This window comes from Rattus norvegicus, chromosome 16, assembly GCF_036323735.1.
Source record: "Rattus norvegicus strain BN/NHsdMcwi chromosome 16, GRCr8, whole genome shotgun sequence".
Classification (NCBI taxonomy): Eukaryota; Metazoa; Chordata; class Mammalia; order Rodentia; family Muridae; genus Rattus; species Rattus norvegicus.
This window is the reverse complement of record NC_086034.1, coordinates 31,374,022-31,390,506: the sequence shown is the minus strand read 5'-3', so window position 1 is coordinate 31,390,506 and position 16,485 is coordinate 31,374,022. Positions and strand designations below refer to the sequence as shown.

The following is a 16,485-nucleotide window of genomic DNA, read 5'->3' as shown; positions in this document are numbered from 1 at the left end:
TGAGAATTGTTGTGTTGAGTTGTATGTCTTGAATTTCATTTTTTTAGATAATATAACTATAAAACTGGAATTCTTTAGGGAGTGTTGTTTGGATTATCTTACTGTTTGTGTTTCTGTGACTGAAGGTGGGCGTGCGGATTTAACCGGTTTAATCTCTTGAAATGTCTTGCTACATTACCAGTGTGCGATCCTAACATAGGAGTGCAGAATCATTGGCTTAGAGGAGAAAAGAGATGAACCAATGCTGCTGAACGAAGGTGTATGAGCAGGAGAGGTCGCATAAGGAATTCAGGGTCATGAAGTAATTAGATTTTATAGGGTATGACTTGAGGAGGAATAGACAAGGAGGCAGGGTAGAGGCTAAGTCACTTACACAGATCAGGGCTGTTGTATCACATGAGGAAAGCCATGGCAGGCAAAGACTTGAGGCATAATGGTTATAGTAGTTACCTAAAAGAATTGTGGGTGGGAAGTAATTTACGGCTGACATATGTGGAATTAGAAAAGGAGTAGGTTAGGGACCACATGGGCAGGATTACCTACCAGCCTGTACTCAAGAAACTTCATGGGGCAATAGTCATATGTTTGGCTGAGTATTCTGCTTCACTGAAGAGTGGATGAAAGAAAGTTATTAATATTCATATGTTATAAAAGATTCTAAAACTATTCCTTGAAACAAAGGAGTGTGCCTTCTAACTGAGATACCACTTTTATAAAATGATGATGCAATTATTTTTAACTATATAACTATAAATTTTATTATACGAAGATTTAATAAGAATGCTTGCATCCAGATAAAAACACTTTGGACTACTGCTATCATATACCATAGTCATGTTTTTATTCATGAGGGGTGTGTGTGTGTGTGTGTGTGTGTGTGTGTGTATACTATCTAATATTAGCAGTATTTGATGAACTCTGATTACACAACTAATTTTCTTCCTGTGAAATTTATTGGTTTTTCATTGTAAGGAGCAAAAAAATCATGAACCAAATCCACATCTTCAATAAGCAGTTTTATTTAAGAAAGTGGTAAGTTCAGAGCCAAAGGATTTTCTTTCATGGAAGTGAAGTCTGAGGAAGGCAGAATATTAATCAAACTTGACTAGAGGTCCTATCGTAGGTAGCTGGAACCGTTGCATGGCCTAATTTAATAGATGGAGTAGGAACTTAACAGCTACCAATGATGTCATAAATCTTGGTAGCTAAATATAGTACTTTCTACATGTCTGCGAATAGCCTAGGCACTTATCACACATTCATGAATTGTGAAATAAACATATTTTCTTAATGAAATAAATTGTTATGTTTCAAGGTACTGCCTCTAAGGTTAATTAAACTGCAAAGAGGTTATAATCTGTCATTTTATACTGTAGAGTAGACAGCTAAATATCTTGATGTATGGGTAGAAATACTAAGCTCTGAAATGAGAAGTAAATTTAATTCTACTCAGCCACCTCTAGAATTGTTGTATTAGGTCGAATTTTTCATGATGCTTCTCTTAGAAGCAGTATTTTAGTAATCACACACAACTGACATATTCAATTCCAACTATGCAAATACATCTAAAGGCTTATAATAAAAATACATTATTATTTGCTATATTGAATAATAGAGTAGTATGTAGACCAATGAAAATAGATTTCCACTCATAATGAGTTTTTCTGGTAGGAATCTATTTTATAAAAGCAATTCTATTAGTATTTGTCATATTGCATTTTTGGAAAATTATGTGATATATAAATAAAGAAGAATGGATAAGTAAATACAATCCTACATTAACATCTCCATCAATCCTCAATTCAAATAGAATAACAAAATTAATTTCTGGTTATAATAGTGTATGGAGTTTTCTTTACCAATGCAATAGTCAATTATATATCTTCAATTTTATCAGATAAAACATTATTTAAATGATAATGTTTTTATTTTTTATTGATATTTCTCTTCAAGTGATGCAGAACTGGTTAATAGTATTCATTGACCTGACCTACATGACTTTGGAATTAATGTGACAGGGGCCACAGGGATTAAAAAAATGACAGACACTCATAGAAAAAAGCTGGACTTGGTTGGACCTCATTTCTGTATTGACTAGTAGCCCAGGAGCATTGCGTATTTATTTCATACAGCTTAAGGAAGAACTAAATTACAGTAGCACATCTCTTCAAGAAGCAGCCTCAGGTTGTATTCATACAATGCAATTGAAGGAAGGTGTGGGTGATCCTTTTTGCACACAGTGTGAATATCCGTGCTTAAAGTCAGGAGAAAGTCTTCCTATTCCCTGGGCCTGACCTGGGGAAGGCTCACCATTCCTGTGGATATGAGCCAATGAGATCCTAGAGATGTCTGCGTTCATGTCAGCAACTCATATCTACTCAGGCTTTCATCTGATCTCCACAGCAGACTTCTATGTTCGGTTTTTGTAATGAAGAAGTCAAAATGAGTGAAGATGGGGTTTATATGACTGAAGATGTATTAGGTTTTGAAACTAAGAAAGTCACTCCAAAGACTTGTGACTATATTCCAACATGTAATACCTCAAAGTTGGTTGTCAAAATTTGAATTGAGTATCAAGCAGAGGCTCTTTATTTTATGCTCCTCACTTGTACATCTGCTATTCAAGCATCTGGTAAGTTTTTAAGTTTCCTAGGAACTTCCTTATACAATAGAATATTATCAAAATGAGCTTATAAGTTTGCATATGTGATTTCCATGTTTCACTGTTTCTCTCTTGACCTGAATGTCTCTTCAGTTCTATTGATGAATTATATTTTGTTCAGCAATTTTAAAGAGGTTAAAGGTTAAGATTCCTCTTCTTTCAGTGATTAATTTTATAGACTACAGTAGCCACAGTGAGTACCTCTTTGAGCTCATCTGGAGTAGGACATTATATACCCTGTTCTTCACTGTTTTACTTGTGTTATACTTAATTTTCATGTATTACAGATTAATCAATAACTAACAGGTAATCATTTCTATTTTTCTGTTTACACACATAGCTAGTAAAATGGTATCAAGTGTGTTCATCTACCATTCCTCCTTGCTTCTCACTCTTTCCTGTGTTCACTTGCACTGCTTATTATCAATTGAAATGTTTGAAATTTACTCCACACATGAACATAGGAAAAAAATTCCATGGCGATATATTTTCTGTTACAAATTTCCTCACTATTCTAAAAATGGCAATTTCCCTACATCTGCATTTCCTTTTGAGTTATTGTTTTTTTTTCATTTCTATAATAATGATAGAATTATAGTGTTTATAGCCATCAATTGCTACCAACTGCCAGGTTTGCCCACAGTATTTGGTTGCTCTCAATGGAATTCTTTTAACTATATTGGTTTCATTTTCACATGTGTTGAAACTGAGTTTATTTTTAATATTTTTTCCAAGTCAATGCTGCATTATGAAGACCACTGTTATTTATTAATATGCTAACTGAATCTTAAATTTTCTTAGAATAGTGAAATTTCTATCTTAATATTTTACGTGTATCTTATTTTGATACTGATGCATTTTATATCTTTAGGTAAAAAATTGTGTAAAACATAAATTTGTTTTTATTATATTATATTATTATTATTTATTTATGATAATTTCAATTTATCGATACCATAATTTTGTATTAGTTGGTGGGTCTGTGGAATTTTGGGAAAAGTTTAGTGAATATGCCCAAAATAAATTTTTAGAAGTTATGAAAAATGAGTAAGTATAAAACAAACAAATAAAATATCATAAAGTTATATAATTATATTACATATTCTCAAAACAAAGAATAAAGTACTCAAAGTCTATACTATATACTTTTATGATAATTTACACTTTTATATTATTTAATACTTGCATAATGTATGCTATTTTATCCTGTCTAAAGTCACTTACAGGGGGAGAAAACTAAAGAGAAAAAAATCAATAGGCTAGATATGCTTTGTGTAAACATCTTACATTTTTAGTGATTTCTACAAATTTTGAATTTATTAACATAATTTGATGCTAAAAAGAAATTCTATTATTACTTAATGTCCTTAATCTACTTAATTTTCCAGTGCTTAAAAAAAATCATTAAAGATCATTGTATGTATATATACATATCCCAGAAATTACAGATAAAAAACTATTTTGAGATGATAGTCTTCATGAAGGTGTTTATGATCTATTATACTTAAAAAACTCAGACATTTAAAAATGTTCATTTTTAAACCTTTAAATTGGGTTATTTTAACACTTTTTTAAGGTAAAGAAATTGCCATGGTATTGAATTTGCAATTTCTATTGTGATTGTTAAGTTTCCAAAGGAAATATAGCTCAATTGTTAAAATTTCTCCTTACTGAATGTATCTCAACTCTACAAACTAAGGAATATTCATTAACCCAAATAGAATAACAACAGGCTTCTCCCTTTTCTTTTTCCCTTTTAACATATGTTTACCAAAACTTTATTTTATTCATGGTTCCACTTTTTTAAAAGTACTTATATGTAGATATGCTCTCTCTCTTCTCCCTCCCCTCCCCCCATGTGTGTATGTGTGTGTGTGTGTGTGTGTGTGTGTGTGTGTGTGTACAGCTCATGCACTTAAGTATAAACATGTATGCTCCTGTTTACAAGCTTGCAGAATCCAGCGGAGTTTATTGTGTATCTTCTTATATTTTCTCTTCCTTATTCCTTTTATATTTAGTCTCTCACTGAACTTGAAGTTTTTGTTTATTTTGGATGGACTGAGAACCAGTGAGATTGAGTCTGTCAGGTCTGAATGTCTCTGGCAATGCTGTTACTAGCAAGCACAACCATGCCCCCCCCCCTTTTTTTTATGTAGTTGTCGAACCAAACTCAAGTCTTCATTTGTATAAACAATTTGATCCACTCCTCTGATCCATTGCCCCAGTCCCTCAAGAGACCTTCAGAAATCATAAAGCAGTTATTAATTTTCTATTTCTATGCTGGCTTGTACTATAGCCATTAGATATTTTCTAATGCCAATAAGCATTACCATTAGCATATTAATGAAGAAGAGAGCCATAGAGGATAAAAAAACATTTATGAGCTAGATATGTTTTATGTAAACATATTTTTTAATGTTAGCTTTCTGTAGGAGTCTGACCTAGGTCCTCTACACATATGCTATGACTGAGTTTTGTGGGACTCCTAACAGTGGGAATGGAGGCTGTTTCTGACTCTTTTGCCTACTTTGGGAACCCTTTTCCTTCTAAAGGGTTGGCTTGTCCAGCCTGATATTGTATGTCTGATCTTATTGTAGCCAGATATGCTGTGTTTAGTTAATGTCCCTGTGAGACATGTTCTTTTCTGATGAGGGGCAGAAAGTGGGTAGGTATTTGAGGGAGAAGTTAAGTGGAAGAGACAATCTAAGAAGAGGAAAGGAGGGGAAATTGTGGTCAAGATGTAATATATGAGTAGAATAAAGTTAGCCTTTTAATTTTAGCCCTATAGTCTAATTATACAAATCTAATCATGTTACACTATTTAAAAGGGAATCTTCAAAATGCGAGTGATGGGTAGTATAGATTTTCCTGGCACATGTCTCTTTGTTATAACTAACCCCTGAGGCAGGCTGCTGTTTATAGTTTTTTATATGGATTACATTAAAAGCTTACCAATTGTTTAAATAATATTGAGTGTTCTCTGTAAGTTATACATGAATGGGAGCAGAAGTTATGGTGTTAAAATTTCCTTGATCCTTATTGAATCTTTATTCTCTGAGAAGTAAAATCATATACGCTACATGGCAAAGGCAGGCCAGACATTGACTGCTCCTAGAAGAATGATCTGTCCCTGCAGAATGTACTTGAAATTCAAGTGACTAGCATAGAACTAGCCATTAACTGCATCTGCTTGGGAAGGAATCTGTGTGGAATGCAACAGTAAACAAATAACCATGCACTCCTGGGGCATAAACATGCTGTGGTAAAATATAATAAAAAATGAAGTGTTGACTTATCAAGAACCAAGAATGTATGAGGATTACAGTTCTGCTACCATGGCAAGTATTTACATAAACGGTCTGTTCCAGAAAAATGCCCCTGAAGAAAATTCACCATGGAACAATTGGAGTACAGTAAAATAAAGATGTCTTCAAGCTTTTTTTGCTTTAGTGGGATACATCAAATATCAGATTCTACTAGGAGATTCAGAGGATACTTGTTCTAGTTTTAAAGATCAACTAAATCCTAATTTCCTATAGACAAATAATGAAAAGCAGGCATAAATTATTCTTTACCATGCAAGAACTGCAGCCAACTTTAATTTACTGAGTTCTCAATAGTAAGGAATTACAACTGAGGTGTGAGCTATTGTGGGTTTGTTATTGAGAAGAGCTTCATACAGTATATTTTCATCATGGTTTCCCCTTCCTAATCTCCTCCCGGATCCTTCCAGCTGATCGAACTTCATGCCTCACTCTCTCTTTTATCCTTTTTTTTTTTAACATTTCAAATGTTATCCCCTTTCCACTTTCCCCCTCCATCTATCCCCTCCTCCCTCCTTCTATGAGGGAGCTACCCTACCCACCTACCCACGCACCCAATTCTGCAACTACCACTCCAGCATTCCCCTAAGCTGCTGCATTGAGTCTTCACAGGACCTAGGGCCTCGCCTCCCATAGATGTCAGGAAAAGCCATCCTGTGCTACATAAGCAGCTGGAGCCATGGGTCCCTCTATGTATATTCTTTTTTTTCCCCCCCGGAGCTGGGGACCGAACCCAGGGCCTTGCGCTTCCTAGGCAAGGGCTCTACCACTGAGCTAAATCCCCAACCCCAAATATTATAGTGTAGATTTTTTTTTCTATTTTTTTTTTTTGAGCTGGGAACCGAACCCAGGGCCTTGTGCTTGCTAGGCAAGTGCTCTACCACTGAGGCAAAACCCCAACCCTATGTATACTCTTTATGTGGTGGTCTAGTCCTATAGGGTCTGGGTTTGGTGGCTGCAGCTAGGATGTATCACTAGGTGGGGTAGACTCTTCCTTCAGTCTTTGTCCCTGCACTCTCTTTAGAAATCAAACAAAGAAAACAAACAAACAAAAATGAAACAATACAAACACTTAAACACGGAAAAAGTATTGCAGAAAAAATTATATTTACATATTTTTGTTTAATATAAATTGATTGAAATCTTATAGAATCAAGGAGAAAAATGAAAAAAAATCTAAAGAGTTGACTTATTATATAGTCTGTTTTCTAATTCTGAGCAAATAAATATTGCATATTTTAACTATTGACCATTTAATTAAAACATAATCCATCTATGATTTAATAATTCATTGCCAGAACAGTATAATATTACATTAGAAAACTCTTTATTTTAATCTTAAATTAAAATTTGCAAAAAAATTTTGTTATGCTCATATTTTTGTAAATATAAGTTATAAGCATATATCTGTGAATCTATTGATTATTAAAACATTGTTTGCTTGATGTGATTATCTAAATATATTTAATATTTAATGACTTCATGAAGTCAAATTTCAGTTGGGCACTATATGTCAATTTGAGTTTATCCTCATATTAAAATGAAAAAGTTTAATACCAATGCATATATTATATTAAGTGGGTAGTCTTGGGGCAATACAAACAATTTTGTGTATTTTAAATATTCATTAATTACTTGGGCTCTATGTGTTTTCATGGGATAAAATTTATAGTTTACAACCTTTAATAATTTACTTCTCTTAATTTTGACTTCCAATCAAATTATATAATTGATGTCACACATTATTTATAAAAACTCATACTCTGTCCTCTCCTAACAACACATCCAAAAACAATATTACGAATCATAGCCATCAATAATTCCATGAAGCTGGGAGGTAACAAACAGAGTATAAACAAAAGGCAAAGTTGAAGTCTATTAATATGATTATCTATTAGTGAGTATACAGATAAATTGTGGCATATCCCTGAGCTAAAATACTATTTAGTGATAAAAAAGCATGAAGTAGTAACTTGTGCTTATAATTTTAAACATCTAAAACATTATACAACATGAACTAATTCAGTCCCAAACTATCACACCCATGTTTGTTCATTGAATATGAAATGCTAAGACAAATGACTAATATTATTCTAATTAGAAGGCAATAAATAGATATTTAGTAGCTTAAATTGTTGATACATTAACCCTTTGTAAAAAAAACACTGCACAATATTGATTATAAACTTTAAGTATGAAGAAGTGTACATATATTTATGTATACATGTTTTAATAAAATTTTTGTCTGAAAAATCAGTACATCATGTATTCGTGTTGGAAATCACTTATTAACAACCTTAAGTCATTACGTGCAATGGTGTACAGAAGGAAGGTGTAGGGGAAAATGGAGCATATAAGTATTTCTATGATGCCCTCGGACCATACCCATTAATAGACGAGCTTTATTCGACATGATATAACAATTACTTTATCTCTTGATACTTGATAAAGGTATTTGTTAAATGGCTCCAGAACCTTGGGTAGTATAGTCATGATGGAAATGGGTTAAGCATTGTCCATTGGAATTCCTAGGGCTTATATACAGCTGTATAATACATTATGTATTATACAAATGTGACTTTGTACAGATCATGTTAAAGGCCATAGTGAAGACTTTATTTAATATCCAATGAATTACCAGTGCTGCTGACATCTTTACCTATACAGATCTATATGCTTTCACTATAGCAGTCAGCATCTATGTAATGTAAACAAAGTCGCTGTCCATATAATATTTATGGTAGTATGGCAACATGTCTTATTTCTGTCTTTACTAAACTGAAGACCAGTTTTAATCTTTCCATTTGTGCTTTACTTGTCAACAGGAATTCCTGGAAAGGATCTGTGTCTGCAAAGATTTAAATCTATACCAATTAGGCAAGGTTGAAAGGTTTCAGACCAAAGCCTAATGGCTTGTCAGTCTGCTGAATACCCATTCCATGACCACCTCTGTGTCAGAAATAGCATCCTTTGGTGAATAGATTTTTTTAAAAGCTTTTGAATCTATTAAGTCTTGCCATCCACTAGCTTTCACCAATTCAAAAGCTAGGAAAGTAATGCGATAACATTTTAAACCTGTGGAAAAAACTACCTGCTTCCTGATTTCACCACCTCTCAGATGTAAACAATTTCTTAAACTTGGCTTTTTTTTCTGATTTTACTTGTTGCATGAAACTATAAAACTTTATGCAGCCACTTTCACGTTAAAACTTGGTATTGAGATAACACTTTCTATGTTCTTAGGCTATGGTCACTCAAAATGACTCCAGAATTAACTCTTTTTATTTCCTTTCATGTTAGAGTAGTGGTTTGGGACTAACCTTCTGATATACTTTCCAAACATAGCACCTTATGAATTTTAACTCCTGAGTAGAATATGTGAGAAAGAACTAAGCTGTGATCCTGTCTGAGTTGCATGGTTAAAAATAGACACAACTGTAGGTAGAATAAAAATATCAGCAAGGCTCGTAGACAAATACACTAAAATTCAATGATCATGCTTATCAGGAATAAGACAAACAGAGGTGGTGTGCATGGATATGATCAAAATATATTATTTACATGCATAAAATTGTCCAAGTTAAAAAAAATACCACAAAATGGAGCAAATTTTTTAGTCTAATTATGTTTGAAGAGATTTAGTATCTCCCTTATCAGAATCATAAAAATTATCTCTCTTCATTTTTCCATTCTTCTCTGTAGCTTTAGATCCTGCTAGGGACCCATGCTTAAAGACGAAATGCAGCCGCCACAAAGTCTGCATTACTCAAGATGCTCAGACTGCACTGTGCATCAGTCACCGGAGGCTCACACACAGGTAAACACTTGGAAACTAAATCTTACTAAAGAACAGTTTTATTTGACATGTTATAAATGATTACCAATTTCTGTTAATGCTTGATAGAGGTATTTGTTTAAATATCTCCAAAAGCTTGGGTGTGTAGTTATAGAAGTGGGTTAAGCATTGTTGTCAATTGGAATTACTAGAGATTATATTGTTTTAATTGTATTATACAAAGCTGCCTTTGAACAGATAATGTTCCAGTACTTTATCTGAATAATTATGCTTTATAAAGTTTCAACAATTGTTGCAATCTGCATACCTGTATAAGCGAGGTGCAGTAAAACCTCTGAATTAAACCACTCTGAATAGAGAGATACTTTATTGAGGTAGGGTACAGGAAGACAAATGGCCTTTTATTCCAATTGTTAAACTCTGGTCATATTTTTATAGGAAGTATCACTCAAATTGTCTAGGCATAGTAGAGTTATGACATATTCATTAATTTGAACTGAAAATAATCATAACTATTTCAAAATACTTCACTTGGTACTTAAATAAAAGATAGCTTTTCTGATACATAAATACATTGAAAGTATCCCCCAATACTTAAACGATTGACTTCCAATATTTATTTCATATTGAATATGTGAAAAAGCTCTCTTTAAAACTCCTTACATTATCACCAACTGCTCTTTCAGAGGTCCTGAGTTCAATTCCCAGCATCCACCTGGTGGCTCACAACCATCTGTAATGGGGTCCAATGCTTCTTCTGTGGTGTCTGGAGACAGCTGCAGTGTACTCATAAACAAAACAAAGCAAGCAAGCAAAAAAACAAGCTCCTTAAATTTATTTAATTTATTGAAAAAATATGCTTTACATTGTATCTACTATGTAAAAATACAGAATATAAAAATGTTTTGGCCAAAATTGTTTAAAGAAATAACAGATGATAGGAAGATAAATGATTAATTTATATGAAGAAAATTTTAACAGTTACATATTAACTTTGATTGTGTGCATGGTTAAATATTTATGTTTTTAAGTGCTCAACTATGACTTTCTTTTTTTTTTTCATGTTGAATTTACAGCATACTTTTATTGCTATGACCCATTTTTTGCCAGGATAAGAAGCTTATACCATGAAAAAGTTAACCTCAACAGAACACATTTAATATCTCTGCTATACTTTAAAAATACATTACTTTTTTCCCCATCTTTATTACATTGCATATTTCTTATTTACATTTCAATTGTTATTCCCTTTCCCAGTTTCCAGGCAAACATCTCCCTAACCCTTCCCCTTCCCCTTCTATTTGGCTGTTCACCTCCCCAACCTCCACCCATTACAACCCTCCCCACAACAATCCCGTTCACTGGGGGTTCAGTCTTGGCAGGACCAAGGGCTTTCCTTCCACTGGTGCCCTTACTAGGCTTTTCATTGCTATACATGCACTTGAAGCCCCGGGTCCGTCCATGTATAGTCTTTGGGTAGTGGCTTAGTCCCTGGAAGCTCTGGTTGGTTGGCGTTGTTGTTCATATTGGGTCTCGAGCCCCTTCAAGCTCTTTCAGTCCTTTCTCTGATTCCTTCAACGGTGGTCCCATTCTCAGTCCAGAGGCTTGCTGCTGGCATTTGCCTATGTATTTGTCATATTCTGGCTGTGTCTCTCAGGAGAGATCTACATCCAGTTCCTGTCAGCCAACACTACTTTGCTTCATCCATCTTATCTAGTTTAGTGACTGTATATGTATGGGCCACATGTGGGGCAGGCTCTGAATGGGCGTTCCTTCAGCCTCAGTTCTAAACTTTGCCTCCCTATTCCCTCCCTAGGGTATCCTTGTTCCCCTTTTAAAGAAGGAATGAAGCATTCACATTTTGGTCATCCTTCTTGAGTTTCACATGTTCTGTGCATCTAGGGTAATTCGAGGATTTGGGCTAATGTCCACTTATCAGTGAGTGCATACCAGGTATGTTTTTCTGTGATGGGGTGACTTCACTCAGGATGATACTTTCCAGTTCCATCCATTTGCCTATTAATTTCATAAAGTCATTGTTTTTGAAAGCTGAGTAGTATTCCATTGTGTAGATGTAGCACATTTTCTGTATCCATTCCTCTGTTGAAAGGCATCTGGGTGCTTTCCAGCTTCTGGCTATTACAAATAAGGCTGCTATGAACATAGTGGAGCATGTGTCTTTGTTATTTGGGGGAGCATCTTTTGGGTATATGCCAAAGAGTGGTATAGCTGGGTCCTCAGATAGTGCAATGTACAATTTTCTGAGGAACTTACAGACAGATTTCCAGGATGGTTGTATCAATCTGCAGTCCCATCAACAACGGAGGAGTGTTCCTCTTTCTCCAAATCCTCGCCAGTATCTGCTATCGCCGTAGTTTTTGATCTTAGCCCTTCTGACTGGTGTGAGGTGGAATATTAGGGTTGTTTTGATTTGCATTTCCCTTATGACTAAAAATGTTGAACATTTCTTTAGGTGTTTCTCAGCCATTCGGCATTCCTCAGCTGTGAATTCTTTGTTTAGCTCTGAACCCCATTTATAATAGGGTTATTTGTCTACCTGCAGTCTAACTTCTTCAGTACTTTGTGTATTTTTGGATATAAGCCATCTATCAGTTGTAGGATTGGTGAAGATCTTTTCCCAATCTGTTGGTTGCTGTTTTGTCCTAACCACAGTGTCTTTTGCCTTACAGAAGCTTTGTAGTTTTATGAGATCCCATTTGTCGATTCTTGATCTTAGAGCATAAGCCATTGGTGTTTTGTTCAGGAAATTTTCTCTAGTGCCTATATATTCAAAACTCTTCCCCACTTTTTCTTCTATTAGTTAGAGTGTCTGGTTTGATGTGGAGGTCCTTGATCCACTTGGACTTAAGCTTTGTACAGGGTGATAAGCATGGATCGATCTGCATTCTTCTACATGGTGCCCTCCAGTTGAACTAGAACCATTTGCTAAAAATGCTATCTTTTCTCCATTGGAAGGTTTTGACTCCTTTGTCAAAAATCAAGTGAGCATAGGTGTGTGGGTTCATTTCTGGGTCTTCAATTCTATTTCACTAGTCTCTCTGCCTGTCTCTGTACCAATAACATGTAGTTTTTATCACTATTTCTCTGTACTACTGCTTGAGTTCAGGGATAATGATTCCCCCTGAAGTCCTTTTATTGTTGAGGATAGTTTTAGCTCTCCTGGGTTTTTTGTTATTCCAGATGAATTTGCAAATTTTTCTGCCTAACACTTTGAAGAATTGGATTGGCATTTTGATGGGGATTTTATTGAATCTTTACATCGCTTTTGGTAAAATGATCATTTTTACTATATTAATCCTGCCAATCCATGAGCATGGGAGATCTTTCCATCTTCTGAGATCTTCAATTTCTTCTTCAGAGACTTGAAATTCTTATCATACAGATCTTTCACTAGGTTGGTTAATGTCACACTGAGGTATTTTATATTATTTGGGACTATTATGAAGGGTGTCGTTTCCCTAATTTCTTTTTTGGCTTGTTTTTCTTCTGTGTAGAGGAAGGCTACACAAAGTTAGTTTTATACCCAGCCACTTTGCTGAAATTGTTTATCAGGTTTAGTAGTTCTCTGGTGGAACTTTTTTGATCCCATTTTTAGCAATATTTATTCACTATGATACATTGTCATGTGCAACATTTTTATCACTTATGCAGATAATTTTATAATCAGTCATCTATTTCTTTTAAATATTAATCTCTGGATTGAGATTCTTTACTATATAAGTACTTCAACACATTTGAACCTCTTTTCAATTTTAGTTGAACAAACAATTCTAAGCATTGTTTTCTATTTCATGACATCACCCTTAAAGGTGTATAATCTCTACTTAATTGAGAATCCACATAAAGAGAAAATTGAATTGATTATGCCATGTAATTTGAACAGTTACCATATTGGCAGTATTATGAGTATGCAGCACTTAGCATCATTGTGGAATATTTTCTCATTGACTGATACTTGGCAACCACTTATTGAAGGTGCTGGTCTTCCACATGGCCCTTCTCTGTGCCATGGCCACACATTAGTTTGCTCTATACCTTCCTTCCCATTATCTCATCACAGCAACATACTTATCTCTTGAGAAATATTTCAGAACAGGAGACCAGGACGAAAATCTTTACCCCCTCTGCCCCAGTTGATTTTAGCTGAACAATTTTAACCTCTTTCTTTCATTATATTCCTCCATAAATGTGAGTAACAGAAAAATGATGCCTTCTGATGGGCACTATATTGATATAAGACACAATTCAAAGACCATAAAGTCCACTGTTTTATGTGGCAAAACAAATTAGGAAAAAATACACATTAAAATTATGTCCTGCTATTCTAGAAAAAACTTGTGAAGAAAGATAAAGAGAACATGGATGAAGATGGCTACCTTTGCAAAAGCATTTCAGTTGACTTTGAAGACATCTTAAGCTAGTGTCCTTCAGCTATGAAGAGAAAAACACCAGGTCAAGGTCCATTTATGGTTGCCTAGATTTGTGAAGTATAAGAAGAAAAAGTAATGCAGAATTATGTAAACAGTCTTACATTTAAAGAAGTTTTTAATCCATTTTTAAAAAGTTCTGTTTTCCTCACTAAGACATATTCTAATTCTCCCAAGTACAACATATGTCTATTTTTATTTCCTCTAATTGTTCCTGTTCTATTTTCAATACCTTTTAAGAATTGAAAGTCCTATGGAGGTTTGATGACCCAGGATAGGGAGATGCTAGGCTGCTGAGGCAGGAGTGGGTGGGTAGGTGGGGAAGCACCCACATAGATACTGGGAACGGGGGAGGGCATAGGGGGATTGGTGGGGGGAACTGGACAGGGTGATAACATTTAAAATATAAATAAAAATAATAATGGATTTTTTCCCAAAGAAAATTCATTTATATTTTTTCTCTCTTTTCTTTCTTCCTTAGTTCCTCTTGACCCTCTCAGGTCTGATCACTCCTAGAGCCTCCTTTCATTCTCCTGTTACATGTGATTATCTTGTATTTGCCCCCTTCCTTCCTAACTTTCATTTTTTCCAGTGTTTTCCAACCTGATTTCTATGTCAACACCTTTACTCTTGAACCCCCCCCCCCATTTGTTTTCATACAAGCATTAAATACTTGCCTCAGTTTATGAGAGAGAATAGCTGGTTTTCCTTCTTTGATTGAGTCATTTCACTTAATAAAATAACTTCCAGAATCACTCTGTCTCCCAATTTTCTATTACTTGACAGTGGAGTTAAAACTTCCAAATAAAATAATATTCTTACATTTTCAATATTCTTTCTTTCCTGTTGATGGATGACATGGCTGGATCCATTTCCCTACTGTTGTGAATGGCACAGCAATAAACATGGATATGTGAGTGTCTTTGTTAGAAATGCTTTAGCTGAGTGATATGGCAGGTCTGCTCTGAAGTTATTGTGGAAAGGTCATGCTCAAATTCACAGCGGCTATACCAGTTACTCTCCTGTAGACAAACGTTAAGGATTCCTCTTTCTCCACAGCTTCTCAATCTGTTTACTAGCTCTACTTTATGTAACACTGCGATTGTCAGTAAAATAAATTGAAATATGTTTCTAATTTCTCTAGTTTTAAGGGTTCTGATAAAAAACCAATGTGTTCAGATGCTTGGTGGCAATTTTTAATTATGATATGTGTATACAGCTAACAAAATTAAACAGACAAGGTGTAGCCATGAAAACATATTAGGAGAGAGATTATGCTTGGGTAATTATGATGAGAAAGAGAACACTCAAGCCAGTCTGAGCCATGATATAAAGTAAACAGAAACTCAACACTCATGGCTGATATCCTGGTTTAAATGATGTGTTTTCATTCAGCAGTATTCTTTATTTCTTACATTTCATTTTGAAAGTCTTCACTTATTGAATTTTAAATTATTATACATAATTTGCCTGCTTGCATGTCTCTTTGATACATGTGTTTCTCCTCAATGGTGATCAGAAGAGGGCATCTAATATCCTAGAAGAGAAGAGAAATTACCAGTAGCTGTGAGACTGTGTATGAGTGATGAAAATCGAACCCTAGTCTTCTACAAGAATAGCCAGTGCTCTTAACTCATTTCTCCAGCTCCCAGTTTTACATTTCTGGAGAAATTCATTATCCTTAAGAGAGAAAAGTTTGTATTTTTTATATTGCCACTCTTACACAGAAATATATTGATTACCAGTAACTATATAAAAATGTTTAACCAGCACGCACTTCTTGGCATCAGCAAGATGCACATGCTGACAGGTGCCTATATAGCTGTCTCCTGAGAGGCTCTGCCAGAGCCTGACAAATACAGATACGAATGCTTGTTTCCAACCATTCAACTGAAAACAGGGCCCCCATTGGAGGAGTTAGAGAAAGGATTGAAGGAGCTGAAGGGGTTTACAACTCCATAAGAATAATATCAACCAACCAGAGCTCCGAGGGACTAAACCACCATCCAAAGAGTACATATGGACAGATCTATGACTCCAGCTGCATATGTAGCAGAGGATGGCCTTGTTGGGCACCAATGGAAGGAGAAGCCCTTGGTCCTGCCAACACTGGACAGCCCAATGTAGGGGAATGTCAGGGCAGGGAGGCAGGAAACAATTGGTGGTTGGGTGGGGAACACCCTCATAGAAGAAGGGGGAGGGACATGGGATAGGGGATTTAATGGGCAGGAAACCGGAAAAGGGGATAGCATTTGA

At 35.0% G+C, this 16,485-nt stretch overlaps 1 protein-coding gene across 4 annotated transcripts in view; it reads left to right on the top strand.

The window, feature by feature from the left end:
• Spock3 (SPARC/osteonectin, cwcv and kazal like domains proteoglycan 3) overlaps positions 1–16,485 on the top strand; it is a 432,583-nt gene that overhangs the window by 191,774 nt on the left and 224,324 nt on the right. For all 4 annotated transcript variants that reach the window (XM_017600103.3, XM_063275407.1, XM_017600105.3 and 1 more), the window contains 1 exon segment: positions 9,688–9,802. In XM_017600103.3, coding sequence (XP_017455592.1) covers positions 9,688–9,802 — 115 coding nt within the window.